The sequence below is a fragment of the Drosophila rhopaloa genome, unplaced genomic scaffold, assembly GCF_018152115.1.
Source record: "Drosophila rhopaloa isolate 14029-0021.01 unplaced genomic scaffold, ASM1815211v1 contig_47, whole genome shotgun sequence".
NCBI classification, from domain to species: Eukaryota; Metazoa; Arthropoda; class Insecta; order Diptera; family Drosophilidae; genus Drosophila; species Drosophila rhopaloa.
The window spans coordinates 2,544,622-2,560,226 of NW_025335142.1; the positions used below are offsets into that span (position 1 = coordinate 2,544,622).

The following is a 15,605-nucleotide window of genomic DNA, read 5'->3' on the forward strand; positions in this document are numbered from 1 at the left end:
AGTACACACCACCATTCATCGAATTCATATCACAAAAATTTTTTGGAACGCCTTTAAACTGCTTTTTTAAACACTTTAAAAATGCAATTTAAAAGTCGAATTTCAAAAGCACGTGGCTTGCATCTTAAACATCTGATTTAACAGCTGTTATCTTAACAGAAGCGCACTCTATCGGAATTCCTGATACGTAACATTGCAGATTGGTCTTCTGTTAATATATCCTAAAACAACTTTTTTGGTTTTGACGACTTTTCAAAAATGGGTTTTGGCCAACGAATGTGGTCGTTGGCCCCATAGTGTAACGGGTTTAAGGTATACTCCTGGAAAGGGTAATTTGTGTTTGTACAACATCGATTCGAATACGATAGTTCTGCCGCAGATCGCACATCTCTAGAGCGCGCTGCCACCTTGTGCAAATTGGCGCAATTTAAACAAAAATAAAGAAAAATCACAGTTACATCCGCGAGAGGCACGCCAAAAGATAAATACGAAGAAATCCGAGTGGCTAGTAAGATACAGCAACCGCCTACGCACACATCAGTGAAACTGCAGTGAAGATATAGCGAAGCATCCTAGTGGTAAGTACGTCAGGTGCAGGGCGGCGTAAAAATGTTTACACAATCCTGATGCGTATGCGATTGGTTTTTTCAGAGCCCCGCATCGAAAATTGTAATTGCAATCTGCAATGACGACTCCGCTGCAGACACGAATGGCGCTGGCCGAAATTCCGGATCGACTGGAGGCGCTGCGCATGGCCAACACCCCGACAAACGCCAATCGCAGGACTCCGGATGAGCCGACTCCGGCGGCCATAATAAACACTCCGAATGCCAATGGAGGATTGGGTCTGCGGGTGGACAACGACGTGAATGTGGTGCAGGCCCAGGATTTCGTCTTCTCGCCACTGCCCTCGCCGGATGAGCTGGTCATCCGACAACGAGGTCGCCGGCGCTTCACCACCACCTTTTCGCCGGATAAAGTCAATGGAGGTGGTGGCTCAGGAGGGGCTTCCGGTGGCTCCTCCATGCGAAGTCCTTTCCAACGCACGCCCACCAAAAACCTACAACTGACCAGCGGCATGATCCTGCGCAGCTCCCCACGCAAGCGGCTGACAATGGGCAGTACCCCCCCGGAACCCACGCCCATGGAGACCTATTCGCCCATCAAGATGGCCACAACCAAGCAACTCTGGCCAGGAACGCCCATAGTAAAGAAGCTGAAGATGGACGACCGTCCTGTGGGACAGACGAACACCGATGCGACTTTACCTTCCCTGCTGCAGGGTCTTTCCCAGGACCAACTAATCGAATTAATCATGAACAACCTGAAGACTGTCAGCGATGAGGACGAGATCAGGAGGCAGCTGCCCACGCCAGATATTAGGTAAGTTTATATATACTAAATTTGGTGGTATCTGTTCCATTTTTTAATTAGAAAAGGGAAAAAATGTTTGAAATTTGTTTTTCTTGCTAAATGTATTGTAATATTAGTCAAAAGTTTGTAATGTAGTGAAAGAGTCCCTTCCTATAAGATATTCTTGATAAATATCAATTGAATCAATCCGTCCGTCCGTTTATCCGCAAACTATTTTATTATATACATAGTTGCCATAGGAAAAGTAGTTGAAAAACACAATGCGATATATGGTGATTTTTTACAATTATAGAAATGCGGTTTTTAATTTTATAAAATCAGATCAGACTATTTTATAAAGCTTACATAACAAATTTTCAAAAATAAATAAAAATATTTTTTTATCCATATATGCATATACTTCGAGATATAGTAATCTTTAAAATATTACTATACACAAATATATTAAAATATCAAGATAACCCTTTTCCCTAAAAAAATTACAAAATGTATTATAGTTTCCTTTCTTTCTTGTTATATACTTTTTAATCTAAAGAGATTAGACTTTGTCATATAAAAATTAGGGTCGTAACAATGACTATGTGAAATATATGTTATGTTATGTGCTTGTATCCCAATGTTTTGGATATATTAGACCCTTTCAATAATGCAATTTGATTTTAAGCGTAAATAAATAAATTGGGAATCCATGACATTACTACTGACCAATAGCAAATCTTGGTTTTATAGTAGCACATTGAAATTGATTAACCTTATATCTTCGGGAATCCAAATAGATAAAAATATGTAAAAACGACAACTTTCCTGCCCTACTTTACAGTTCGCTGGAGCAGGAGCTGCACCATGCCAAGCGGCTCATCTTCAAGTCCCTGCCTACCTCTCGCTTGTGTAAGAAGACGGATGCGGCGGCCTACTCCAAGGCGTCAATGCATCTCAACGAATTTAAGCGCGTTCTGCAATCTCAGGCCAAGCGGCTGCACGACTCGACTCACTGGGACGCCCTGGTGGACTATGTCACCGTTGCCTGGCAGTGTGTGGCCAGCACCCCCAACTGGGAGAGCCACGCCCACAATGCTGTGCGGCGGCAATGCTTCAAACTCTTGGCCTGCTCCTGTTACGCGGCCATAAAACACGGCGGAATGCGATTGGGACAGACGCGACTGGAGACACTAGAACGCAATTTGCGGGAATGGTCTAAGGACTACGAGGACGTGTTGTCCTGTGTTAATGCCTTGCAGCGTACACTTAACAACCGTTCCAGCTTATAAACACAATGGAGACTATAGACTTAAGGGCGACTTGCTGAACTCGAGGTTTAGTGGACCGAATCTAGAAAATAAGTCGAAATTTAGCATGTAAGCGAACGATATTTGGCGCGGCACGTGTTATAAACTATTTTTAATTTTGTTCCTCGATATGTTGTCCTATTTAAAATGCACGTAAGCAATTACAGCTTCTTTATTTAGTGATCTAAGCCACACGCTAACTAAAGTCGGTTAGCTTTATAAACTTGTATTTATTAACGCTTAAATATATGCTTAGCAAGTAGGTTTGATTACCATTGGACATTGTTTGAACTAAGTACACTTATTCGAATGCATTTACGGCTAGATCCTACTTCGCTATGACTATGTTGTACAACATTCACACGATGACTTCGCTCTTGACGTCTCGAACTTTAACAATATATCCGTCTTCTACTTATCCAGTGCAGTACACTGAATGCAGAAAGCAGCAGAACTAATATTTTTGGTATGTGCTGAATCCCAGAGCTCCCGGAAATGTGTCGCCCTGAAAATAGTGAGAGAAAACACGGGTTAAATTTTTGATTTATTTTTCACTTCGCTTAGTAATCTTAATGAAATTTAATATCATGGGGCTGCTGTAAAACATTCGAGAGAACATTTTCGTAATTTGTTATTCCAGCTTTACTCATATTTATTTATGAGCTGGCCCTCAATTTAGCTAAAGTGTTGTGTTTATTATGATAATCTGCTCGAAATTTTCTTGGTATAAACTACGCACAACGGTAATATACATACATCCAAGGCCAATTACCCTTTTCAAAATTTATAGTTGATCATATTTTAAGGCCTTAAAAGTTTGTTGTTACATTTTATGATTAAGAACTCTCTCTTGACGCCCAGTAGCAAATGTGCTGTGAGCGCTTTCAATTAGCGTTATAAACTAAATATAATTAGCATGGTTCGATTTTCTGCCAGCGGAGAGTATTGACATGATCTCTTGGCCATTGTTGCTGTTATTTCTGGTATGTGTATGTTTATAGAAGGCGCCGTGTGGAAACAGAATGATCGAAAAAATGTATTTACATTATTAAATTAGCATTGCTTTGTTAATCCCTCCCCATGTGTGAGTGGCATGGGCATTTAGCATGGATATTGTGATTCCAGATGCAATGACTATGAGCGGAGCCCCATGAACGCCTCATTGGGAGTGAAGCATGAGAGTTTCCAAATATACCTTATACTTACACTTCTTGATCCAGATCTCAGCGCAGCAGCACTCCTTGACCGCAGCAAATTCAAAACAGGAGTCAACGTAGGGTGTGTGCACTTTCTGATCCGCGAAGCACACATGAGGTACATAGGGAAGGCCCTCTGAAAAATAATAGAAAGTAGAAAAAATGTATTTCGAAGATAATTTATTTCTACTTTTTTAACAAATCCTCTCAAATACTAAAATAAATGAAGGTGTTCATATTATTACATTGAAATCTTCTTAAACGGTGCTTTTTATTTATTAGATAAATAACCTGTCTTCGAAATTGAAATCATTTTTCTTATTTGCGTAATTTCTAAAAGTGAATTTTATTTTTATAACCTACTGCTTAAAATATAGTGGGTTTTCATAAAAAAAATTAACCTTAGTCATCAATCGTATTTCTATATATATATATGCAAATCCAGCGTGACGAACGCTGCATATACATATATAGTACTCGCTTCGGGATGGCAATATTGAATTTTTTTAACTTTCAAAAGAGATTAACAGTTTTATGACCCCCCATACAAAAAGTGAAATTAGTGAACTTGAAAATTAGACCGTCATTTTGAATTTTTTAGAAAACATATTTTTTTCCATTTATTTGTTTCAAAAATAAAATTTTTATACCCTTGCAGAGGGTATTATAATTTTGGTCAAAAGTGTGCAACGCAGTGAAGGAGACATCTCCGACCCTATAAAGTATATATATTCTTGATCAGGATCACCTCCTGAGTTGATATAGCCATGTCCGTCTGTCCGTCTGTCCGTCTGTCTGTCCGTCTGTCTGTTTCTACGCAAACTAGTCTCTCAGTTTTAAAGCTATCGAGTTGAAACTTTGCACACAGCCTTCTTTCCTTTGCACGCAGTATATAAGTCGGAACGGCCGGGATCGGCCGACTATATCCTATAGCTGCCATATAACTGATTGATCGGAAATGCCATAACTTTCGTGTTTATAAAGTTAGGAAGTTGGGATTTTCTATGGGTTTTATATTTGGCCAATCAATCCGACCTACCAAATTTCATAAGGATCGGCCGACTATATCCTATAGCTGCCATATAACTGATTGATCGGAAATGCCATAACTTTGGTGTTTGTAAGGTTAGAAAGTTGGGATTTTCTATGGGTTTTATATTTGGCCAATCAATCCGACCTACCAAATTTCATAAGGATCGGCCGACTATATCCTATAGCTGCCATATAACTGAACGATTCGAAATGCCATAACTTTGGTGTTTTTAAAGTTAGGAAGTTTGGATTTTTTATGAGTATTAAGAATGCATCATAGGAATAATTTTGGAAAATATAATTATAGAGTATTCTGCAAGGGTATATCAACTCCGCCCGAAGTTAGCTTTCCTTTCTTGTTAAACTTTTGTTTTACTTTTTTTAAACCCAACCCTTGACCAAGAGCCGGAAAAACATTGAAAAATTCTAATTATGAGTAATACAATTTTGTTTACAATTCTATTATTGAATTCATCGATTTAAAGTACATACTAAAACCGGTAGAGCAATAAACGAATTTAGCATATTAGCATCGCATTTTATTTGGGTTGCTCATTCATAATTCTCTTCAATACTATTGAGTATTTGTGTAGCAGATTTCGCTGGAAAAATTAAAATCTAAATTCAATGTGTTGCCCCCATTTTGAAATCAAGTGCTTAACTTTTATAATAGAAAACACTTAATTTAAAGACACAATTTATGAAACTTGTTCGCTTTGAGTAGAAACGGAAATCAATAAAATAGAATATGTTTATTAGGAGCTGCGCACGAAAAATCTACAATAATTTTGAAGAAAATATAAACTGTGGCGAGTGACTAAATATGAACGGCATTGTTTTTCGATCGGATCATAACATATGCCTGCATTATTTTTCGTTTGGCCTGTTTATAGATGCCTATTTGTTTACAAAAACTCAACGTGTTGAATTTAATGAAGTTTCGTGTCTACAAAATTTAGGAACATAGAAGGCCCACACAGAATAGTTTTTGATGGTGCGTGTCGCAGATATTTATGCAATTAAATAATTATTAGTTAATGAAAGCAGACACGGCGCTAGGAGTGTAATATGTTAGGTCAAATCGGTGCCTACTCTGGCAGTTGTTAGTAATCTCTAGAGACGACTGACAAGTCGAGGACAATGAGGTACAAATACAAAACGACAGATTGTTGAAAAAGAAAATGCATATTGAGTGTGATTGATTAAACGAGGCAACAAATATGTGGTTATCACTGAATCGATCTATACAGTGATTATTTTCAAAGCTGTTATGATTCACATTTACCCTGTCGTCATTTGAATAATTATTAAAATGATAAATGGATGAAGCTCCTGCCTGGTGGAAATATATAAAAGAACATCGAAATAGCTGTCAAACTTAATGGTATACAATTATGGAAATATTTGAATCGGGCGCTATAAGCGGCACCTGAAAGTGGTGATCATGAAATAAAGGTGTAGCCACCCACCCTGTTGCCTGGAAAGGTGTTTTTCGATTGTTATTTCAGGCACGTTCCTTATTGATTGGATTTGTTGCCGGTAGTAGGATTCGCCTGCAGCATACTAAAGAAAACTCGTAAGCCGCAAAAAAAAGTCTGAGTCAATAATAATATAATACTTCTCTGGTTATCTTTTACTTGCGTTACAAACAGTCAGAGCATTTATATTTTACAATGCCTGAGATTTTGCACTATTTAAAAAGTGGGATTTACATTGCCAACACTGATTAAAAGTTTTAAGAATTTTATGATAAAATTCACAAGGCTGTTGACCAAGTTGAGTGTAAAGTAAACAGGAAAAAGGGCCTGATATTTGAGGTATTCCCTATCTTACGTCAATATACACCTAACAACCCCAATAACTCATTTAACCCATCGAGATAGCGATTCTAAGAACTCGATCATTTTTATTTAACATTGATAACGGTAATAAAAAATACAGTTTTTGCCAAGAGACCTTAATGGGCTAACGACCTACTCAAATGCATAATAATCCAATAGCAAAGTGAAATTAACAAAATTGAATTTAATGAGTGACCAACACAATACAATTCGAAGGCGGGAGCACTCGAAAAGGAAAACTACAGGGGCATGGAAAACTGCACGCCTTGAAGAAAATCATTCAACTGTAGACAATCCAAACGCCGAACCCACAAATATTCCCCCAACAAGGCAGAATGCACATCAAGTCGAAAATTTGAACACAAAAACAACTGGAAGAATTATAAACTGACGCTTGGACATTTGGAATGCCAATGTATTACGACTACAGTAAATGTCACTTAAGAAGAAAAAGTCTATAAGTTTTTTGTCAGATTAATTCATTTATTGACACTCAATGAATTCCAGTTCCAAAGAAACTCAAAACAAAATTTACTTTGTAACACATTTAAGAAATAAAAAAAAGAATTTTTTTTAATTTGCATAATATATAATATTTTGCACTTCAAATATTGGAATAGTGAATAATTGTAAGGGTTCAAAGTGGTATGACCTACATATATCGGAGCTTTAATTTAATAAAATGTTTTGTATTTATCGAATGCATCTCAAGCTAAAATTAGCCTTTAATCCATTTCTCAGCTCAGTTATATATATAGAAACCAATATATTTTTCTCAGGGAGGCTCCACTGTAGTGGTTGCAAGTTGAGGCAATGAAGCGTGTCGCAGCATTAGAGTGCGGTTCAATCACTGGACCAGACTTAACAACTTCCGCGCCGCATCACGTGCCAAGTGGAAGAGCACAGCCCGTGGAATAAGTATCTGCCACCTTTACGACCATGGGATAGTTATGTGGCTTGGATACTTGGGCCAACTGTTGCGTCATCGACGCCAGTACTTTACCCAGTAATTTGCGTGAGTGCGGCTTGTTAAGGGCCTCTGAATCGGACAAAATGAGCTAATGAGGCTCTTTAGAGAGTTGACTCTGCCACTGCGTTGCAAGTGGGTTAGTGGCACGTCTTTATTTTGTGTGTTTACTGTGGGAGTCTGCAACTGCGGATAAGCTGCGGAGTTTTGTTTATTATTGTTTGACGCCATCTGCTGAGACTCATGCGGCAAGTCATAAATATCAACCTAGGTGAATAAGTACACTACTAAAACTTTCATACCCACTTAAAAAATCTGAACATTTCTTAGTTCGATTGTGTAAAGCTCAATAAAAAATCTAAGATTAATATTTATTTTGCTAAACTTAGTGACAACAATAATCTTTTATAAAAGACAGGAAAATGTACTATTTTAGTGTCATAAGTTTTTATACCCTTGCAGAGGGTATTATAATTTTGGTCAAAAGTGTGCAACGCAGTGAAGGAGACATCTCCGACCATATAAAGTATATATATTCTTGATCAGGATCACCTCCTGAGTTGATATAGCCATGTCCGTCTGTCTGCCCTTCTGTCTGTTTCTACGCGAACTAGTCTCTCAGTTTTAAAGATATCGAATTGAAACTTTGCGCACACCCTTCTTTCCTTTGCACGCAGTATATAAGTCGGAACGGCCGGGATCGGCCGACTATATCCTATAGCTGCCATATAACTGAACGATCGGAAATGCCATAACTTTGGTGTTTTTAAAGTTAGGAAGTTGGGATTTTCTATGGGTTTTACATTTGGCCAATAAATTTTACGTACCAAATTTTATAAGGATCGGCCGACTATATCCTATAGCTGCCATATAACTGAACGATCGGAAATGCCGCAACTTTGGTGTTTGTAAAGTTAGAAAGTTGGGATTTTCTATGGGTTTTACATTTGGCCAATCAATTTGACGTACCAAATTTTATAAGGATCGGCCGACTATATCCTATAGCTGCCATATAACTGATTGATCGGAAATGACATAACTTTGGTGTTTGTAAAGTTAGGAAGTTGGGATTTTCTATGGGTTTTATTTTTGGCCAATCAATCCGACCTACCAAACTTCATAAGGATCGGCCGACTATATCTTATAGCTGCCATATAACTGAACGATTGGAAATGCCATAACTTTGGTGTTTTTAAAGTTAGGAAGTTGGGATTTTATATGAGTATTTAGAATGCATCATATGAATAATTTTGGAGAATATAATTTACAGAGTATTCTGCAAGGGTATATCAACTTCGACTCCGCCCGAAGTTAGCTTTCCTTTCTTGTTAAATTATAAGCAGAGCAATTGATGACTCACCTTCTCGATGTTGCAGTTCGCACCAGCAATGATCGCTGATAAACTGGAAACAGAATATAAGACAATTAGATGGTTTTTCCGATATTAAGCGCATTTAGCCGATTTAATTATCTGTTAAAAGCGCCCAACTATTCCATAAGTTTGCCAAAATATTTACCTTAGTTCCCAGACAATAATTCGTTGGAGGGCACTTGTATGAACTGCAGGCATTGCTCTGACCTTTTGCTATAAAGACAAAAGATCCAAACTTTGCATAAAAAATAATATTTGTATACTTAAAGTATTATGTTGTAAATTTGAAGACAAAGATCATTTGGTTTTCTTTTGAACAGTTAAATATAAATATTTACAATTTAATTGTAAATCTGATTTTCTTATTTTTTTTAAGGTTTTTATTTTCTGATTTAAAAACAAGGAAGAATTTTGTTTAAAATTCTTTAAATAGATTTTTGCACAAAGGCCCTTTTAGATTCAATTGAAATTTTTAGTTTAATCTATGATATTTTAGTAATTGTTTAATGTTGTCTATAACTCCTACCCAAACAATGAGATGAAAATTTATGGGTCTGCAGTTTTTAAAACTTAATTTTTAATATTTTATAATTTTAAAGAGTTTATTTTTGGTGCTTACTTACTCTCATTTATTTTCTGCAGCGACTCCATGGCCGAAAGCTGGGACACCTGGTGGTCGAAGGTGAACTCCTCGTAGCTGTCGCTAAATGGTGGGACTCGGGGACGCAGGTCCTCCTTGTCGCACATGATGCAGGAGGATTGCGGAGCACCGAGCACAGATCCGAGAGAGATCGCCAGCACAATCCCTACAGCCAGGAATGATGGGATGACCGCAGGCTGATAACGCAGGCTGACCTTTGGGTATAAGGGCTTATCGGTGGATCTTCGTGGCGATGGCTGTAATCTCGGGCACTGGCAACACTCTATGGCAAGTCCGACGCATTCCAATTCGCTCCACATCGTGCTGGGTCGTCCGATTTCGATCATTTTATTGTGCACAATTATCACATTAATTAGCTGGATTTTATTGGCGTTTTATTTCGGCTTAGTTTGTGCGTCGTTGCGGTCGCAGCAATCGGATACGATCTGTAAGTCGCACGGATGCGGAGATTGAGATTTAGAGAGATCGGCCTGACTATAGTAAGTTAAAAATGCGGTCGTGATCTGAATATAGATTCCAATCGCATATATGGCTCTGATTCTATGTGCTTTCCACACGAACAGCTTTTGTCTAATTCACTTTACAGCTGATTGGTTTAATGGCATTTCTGTATTGTTAAACAATTTTTATCGTTTTCCTTTCGACTGCAGTAACTTGATGTGGCAGGAAACTTGAGTTGGTTAAATAGGCCAATTTTAAGCCAGATGCAAACAAATTGCAAGCAAGGTTATTAGAGTTTATAGCTTTTAGTAATACTTCGTTGATTTCTTGTGATATTTATTTTTTATTTTTCTAGGAAGACTGTACTTTTTTTTATTAAAATTTTCTGTATTAGATCTTGATCGCCATTAAAATATTTAATCTTTTTCGGAATGGTGGCAAATTTTGAGGGCATTCCTTGTTGAACTTAAATTTGTTTCACTATTTTGGATAGAGTTTTTCAATAAAATAATATAAAGTATTTTTCACTTTATTTATTTTTATTTTGTCGTTTTAAATAAAATCACTTTTTTTTCTTTTCTTTTTTTATTATTTATTTATTTTTATATTCAAAAAATATTTCGTGTAAATTTAAACTGAAATATACCATTTCCACATATCCACAAATTATTGCACAAAATCTCCTCCTTTCATCTCTTTTGTTGCTGATAAATGGCTTTAGAATTTTGTTGATATTTTTTTCCACAAAAAAATGCCTGGTATTCTTGGGAATAATTTATTAAGAAGCTGACCAGCGACTCACTCAACGCTTCTCATAAATTAAAGTTACAAATATCACACACGCACGTGAGGAGGCGGAGTGAAGGAAATAATATTTGTCGTACCGCTGCGATGGTTTCGCATCAAGATCGACGGCCACACGTCCGATTCCCAGCCTATGCAAATTCGTTCTGAGCAACTCGCACCGACTTCTGCTCTGCGGCAGAGCGACGCACAGTGGGCTTCCCTGGCAGTATTTCAATTAAATTCCAATAATTTTTAATGTATTTTAAATATCTAAACTAGAAACTACTTGCTAAAAATTAAACAGCAACTATTATTGCTACTCAAAAATATGTGCTTGGGACTCGGTCCTCAAGATACAACATAATATTTTAAGTTGTAGGTCTTAATAAAACTGAAACACATTTCAATTTAAAACTGTTAAAAATGTATTAAACTTTTTTTTTAATAAATACATATGAGAGATTTACTTCTGTGGACAATTTTTTGTCAGTAATCAACAAAATAGGACTATTATTTTTGGTCTCCTAAGCAACTTAATTGCATTCAATTACAATTTTTTGTGAAAACTAATATTATATTTTACACTGTGCGGTGGTATGGGAAACGATGGACAGCACGAGTATTCGCTTCGTGGAGCTCTTAATGCCCGATCGCCAGTTGGAAGCCCCACGACTTGAATAAACGCAATTGCCGCCAAGCTATTGCATTTAAGGAAAGATTCGCGAGAGATTATGAAGCCTGAACGGACAAATCTTATCTTATTGGTTAAAGACTACATGTTAAAAAATAAATAGTTTGTTATAAAGTAAAGTTAGTTCAAGGCATATTAATATGGATAAACAAAAACTAGTAAATTATTTATTACAGTAGTGATATAGTAAGTTGTCTAAAAATTATATGAGATCATCAAGTAAGCTTTTTTTACAATGATTAGCGCGGCCTATCAACAGGCATTTAATCAAATACCCTCAAAAATGATGCTTCATTAATAATATGGCTCTTAATAAGCCCCAGTAATTTGTTTAAAATGAAGCAGAACCATTTCCCTTTCCAAAAAAAAACACTAAATAAACAACAAACATACCTTGGCATACCGAACAAACAATATCTGACACACATTGAAATATTTTTATAATTTATGCCCACCTAAATGCCCCGGAACGATCCCTTCAAAATATATATATCTGCATTTCTATACCTAGGCGAACATATATGCATGTGTAATTTTCTCTGGGCTTCATAATTTTGTGTTTTAAAAATAAAATGGAAACTCACATAAACGAGGTGACTAGGAAGTTTTCATTTCGAATCTTTTGTTTATTTGTATAACTGCAACCTGCTATGCGCCCTGCTCCTCCGTCCAAAATCGTAAATCTGGGCAGACCAACCCGTCCGATTTGTTGTTTGGAAAGCATCGTTTTATGGACCTTACTTTCTAGAATTTCCCAAGACTATTAAATTCCGCCGGGCTCATGATCTGTGGGCGGTTATTGTGTTTTCCCAATGCTTTTCGCTTGATGTGGTTTCAGCTACCACAGCACTTAAAGGCATAAGTCCGCGTGTAAATATCTCGACCGTATAAAAATACCATTTATGTGACGGCATATGGCTTAAAGAACTTAATACCATCCACCGCCCTGCAAAGGATATTATGGCAAGCGAAGGGAGCCGGGGAAAGCGTGTCAAGGTGAAAGTGAATCATGCCGAGAATACCTCCCCTGGTAATGATTCTATGGCTTTAATGGGGCACTTCCCCTCTCTCTAAGTGGGCAAACAAAAAGGGCGCGTCTATTTGGCAGGTAATGGAAAAGTTACTCTGTCGAAGCTTTCCGATTGAGTTTAAGCACGCGAACCGATTTAAATTAGCGAATTTGCATGCAAATATTTGGATTCACCCCGAGCTCTTAAATGGCGTTGAGTGGAAATCCTAGAAAGCTTTTGATTGGCGTTATCTCTATGACAAATTTTTATAAGTTATATAGTTACTGTAAATTACACTACTTTGAATTTTTGTTAAGGTAGAAATCAAAACTACAAAAAAAATTGGTTGCCAAAATTTTGTAACATCTCAGCAAATCAAGCAAACGGGATAAAGCAGAACGAAATATTTTTCGGTTTTTAAAGTTACTGGTTTTCAATTTTTTCCAGCCGATAAGCTTTATATTTCATTTTTATTCCAGTGGACTCTACTCATATCTTAAATGCGATAAGAGCACTGTTGGTGGCAAAAAGTAACTAGATATAAATATAAATAGCCCAACATATATAAATTATGTTGAATATTCAATTTAAAAAGCATGTTGTTTTTTTGTTTATCTATTATTTAGGAATTACTTATTAGAATATGTTTATTTTCCTATTTTACATTGTAAGCTATTGTGATTTTTTATATTTGTAAACGCAGATAACAAATATTTAATGACATCAAAAAACTAATTCTTAGAATAAGAGTTTTTATCGGCATTTTACATATTATATATTTACTTTACTGGTTTACAACTTTTTTCAGCCGATAAGCTCTATATTTATACCCTTGCAGAGGGTATTATAATTTCAGTCAAAAGTTTGCAACGCAGTGAAGGAGACATTTCCGACCCTATAAAGTATATATATTCTTGATCAGGATCACCTCCTGAGTTGATATAGCCATGTCCGTCTGTCCGTCCGTCCGTTTCTACGCAAATTAGTCCCTCAGTTGTAAAGCTATCTGCTTGAAACTTTCCCAAAAGTTGTCTTTCTATTGCAGGTAGTATATAAGTCGGAACGAGCCGGATCGGGCGACTATATCCTATAGCTGCCATATAACTGATTGATCGGAAATGCCATAACTCTGCTGTTTGTTAGGTTAGGAAGTTGGGACCTTCTATGGGTTTAATTTTTGGCCAATCAATCCGACCTACCGAATTTCATAAGGATCGGACTATATCCTATATCCTATATCCTATAAAGTTAGAAAGTTTGGATTTTTTATGAGTATTAAGAATGCATCATATGAATAATTTTGGAGAATATAATTTACAGAGTATTCTGCAAGGGTATATCAACTTCGGCTCCGCCCGAAGTTAGCTTTCCTTTCTTGTTCATTTTTATTCCAGTGGACTTTACTCATATCTTAAATGCGATAAGAGCACTGTTGGTGGCAAAAAGTAACACGATATAAATATAAATAGCCCAACATATATAAATTATGTTGAATATTCAATTTAAAAAGCATGTTATTTTTTTGTTTATCTATTATTTAGGAATTACTTATTAAAATATGTTTATTTTCCTATTTTACTTTGTAAGCTATTGTGATTTTTTATATTTGTAAATGCAGATAACAAATATTTAATGACATCAAAAAACTAATTCTTAGAATAAGAGTTTTTATCGGCATTTTACATATTATATATTTACTTTACATATTTTATCCAGGTAATATGATATTAATAAATTAAATTACCAGAGACCAGTTTTTCGTGCTCATGGTTAAGTAAAAGTAGGTTTTGAATTAAGAATGTCACAAATATATACAAATAAAAAAATAGATTTAAGTATAAAATTGGCAGTTTAAAACATACTTTTGGCAAGCAAGGCCAAAGTACAAATAAATGTAATTTTTAAAACTTTTAAAAACTTTCCGATAACAAACGAGTTTTATTAATTAAGCATTGAAATAAAATGGGTTATATAAAGACAAATATATTTAGAGTTTTCGATTTTGAACAGGAAATTTTTTAGGATTGCCTTAGGTCGTTTATTGAAGTTGTATTTTATGGATTCGTCAAAACCGACCTACCTTATAAATTTCAAAAACATCTGCTTTGAACTTAACAAATGCAAAATCTCACCTACCCTAAGATAGGGCTGCGCATGCGGTCTATTTTGTTTTGTACCCCTTGTCAGCGAAGAAACACCCCGAGAAATCAATCCTTAAAAGGTAAGGAGAAAGTATGCTTGCGAAAGAGAAATATCCTGCAAGAGAGTACTATGCACCTCAAAGTACCATTCTCTCATTTTCAAACAAAAACTCGTTTCTGAAGTGCTTCTAAAACTGTTCCCCCATAACATACAGTTGTATGAGCACTAACTTAGGCAATAATTTTTGCGCCCTAAGTTTTTTTAGGCTTTACCAAATTTATGATCATTTTCACACTGAATAATCAATCACCAAAATCGCAAAAATAACTAATACAAAGTATTTTTAAACCACTAACTAGAGAATGCTTTCAGAGCGTATAATTTATGTTGTAACATTTAAAACTTTTTTGTCTTGCTTTGGGGGATTTTTTGTCTCGAAAATTGTCCGTTTTTTTCGGGGCCATTTGGTGTTGTTTTTTCGCGTTTTTTCTAACATTAAGATTTTAATCGCTCAACGAGACGCACCAATTTGTCAATATTTAAAAAAAGTTGAACATAAATTTTCACAGCAGCAACAAAAACAAAGTTTGGGGCGGAAAATAGAGAATGGCGACAAATGATTTTCTGTTTGTACACAAAACACAATGACAGTTCAAGTACGTTTGATTTTTTTGTTTCTTCAATTATATATTTTTTTTAATTATAACAAACAATACAGATAATTTTGGAGTAGTTACACACTTGTGATTTTTTTCTACTATTTTTTACTGCGACTCTTGTTGTTCAGCTTGTTGTTTAGGCAGCGC

At 36.1% G+C, this 15,605-nt stretch overlaps 2 protein-coding genes across 5 annotated transcripts; one reads left to right on the forward strand and one right to left on the reverse strand.

Annotated features, from left to right (window-relative positions):
• Window positions 1-389: 389 nt before the first annotated feature.
• Window positions 390-2,935, forward strand: LOC108037884. Its single transcript, XM_017114550.2, has 3 exons — window positions 390-578; window positions 652-1,383; window positions 2,195-2,935. The coding sequence occupies exons 2-3, from the start codon at window positions 686-688 to the stop codon at window positions 2,640-2,642; spliced, it is 1,146 nt and encodes a 381-aa protein (XP_016970039.2). The 5' UTR covers window positions 390-578; window positions 652-685; the 3' UTR covers window positions 2,643-2,935.
• LOC108037885 lies at window positions 2,802-15,605 on the reverse strand. 4 transcript variants are annotated; one of them, XM_044461603.1, is made up of 6 exons: window positions 15,541-15,605; window positions 9,692-10,154; window positions 9,214-9,281; window positions 9,057-9,099; window positions 3,867-3,992; window positions 2,802-3,165 (listed from the first exon to the last, which is right to left on the reverse strand). In XM_044461603.1, exons 2-6 carry the CDS (start codon window positions 10,053-10,055, stop codon window positions 3,053-3,055), a joined length of 714 nt encoding a protein of 237 aa, XP_044317538.1. In that variant the 5' UTR covers window positions 10,056-10,154; window positions 15,541-15,605; the 3' UTR covers window positions 2,802-3,052. The 4 variants fall into 4 exon arrangements, with proteins under 4 accessions (XP_044317538.1, XP_044317537.1, XP_044317536.1 ...); XM_044461602.1 differs by lacking the exon at window positions 15,541-15,605 and adding an exon at window positions 11,055-11,636; XM_044461601.1 differs by lacking the exon at window positions 15,541-15,605 and adding an exon at window positions 10,817-11,636.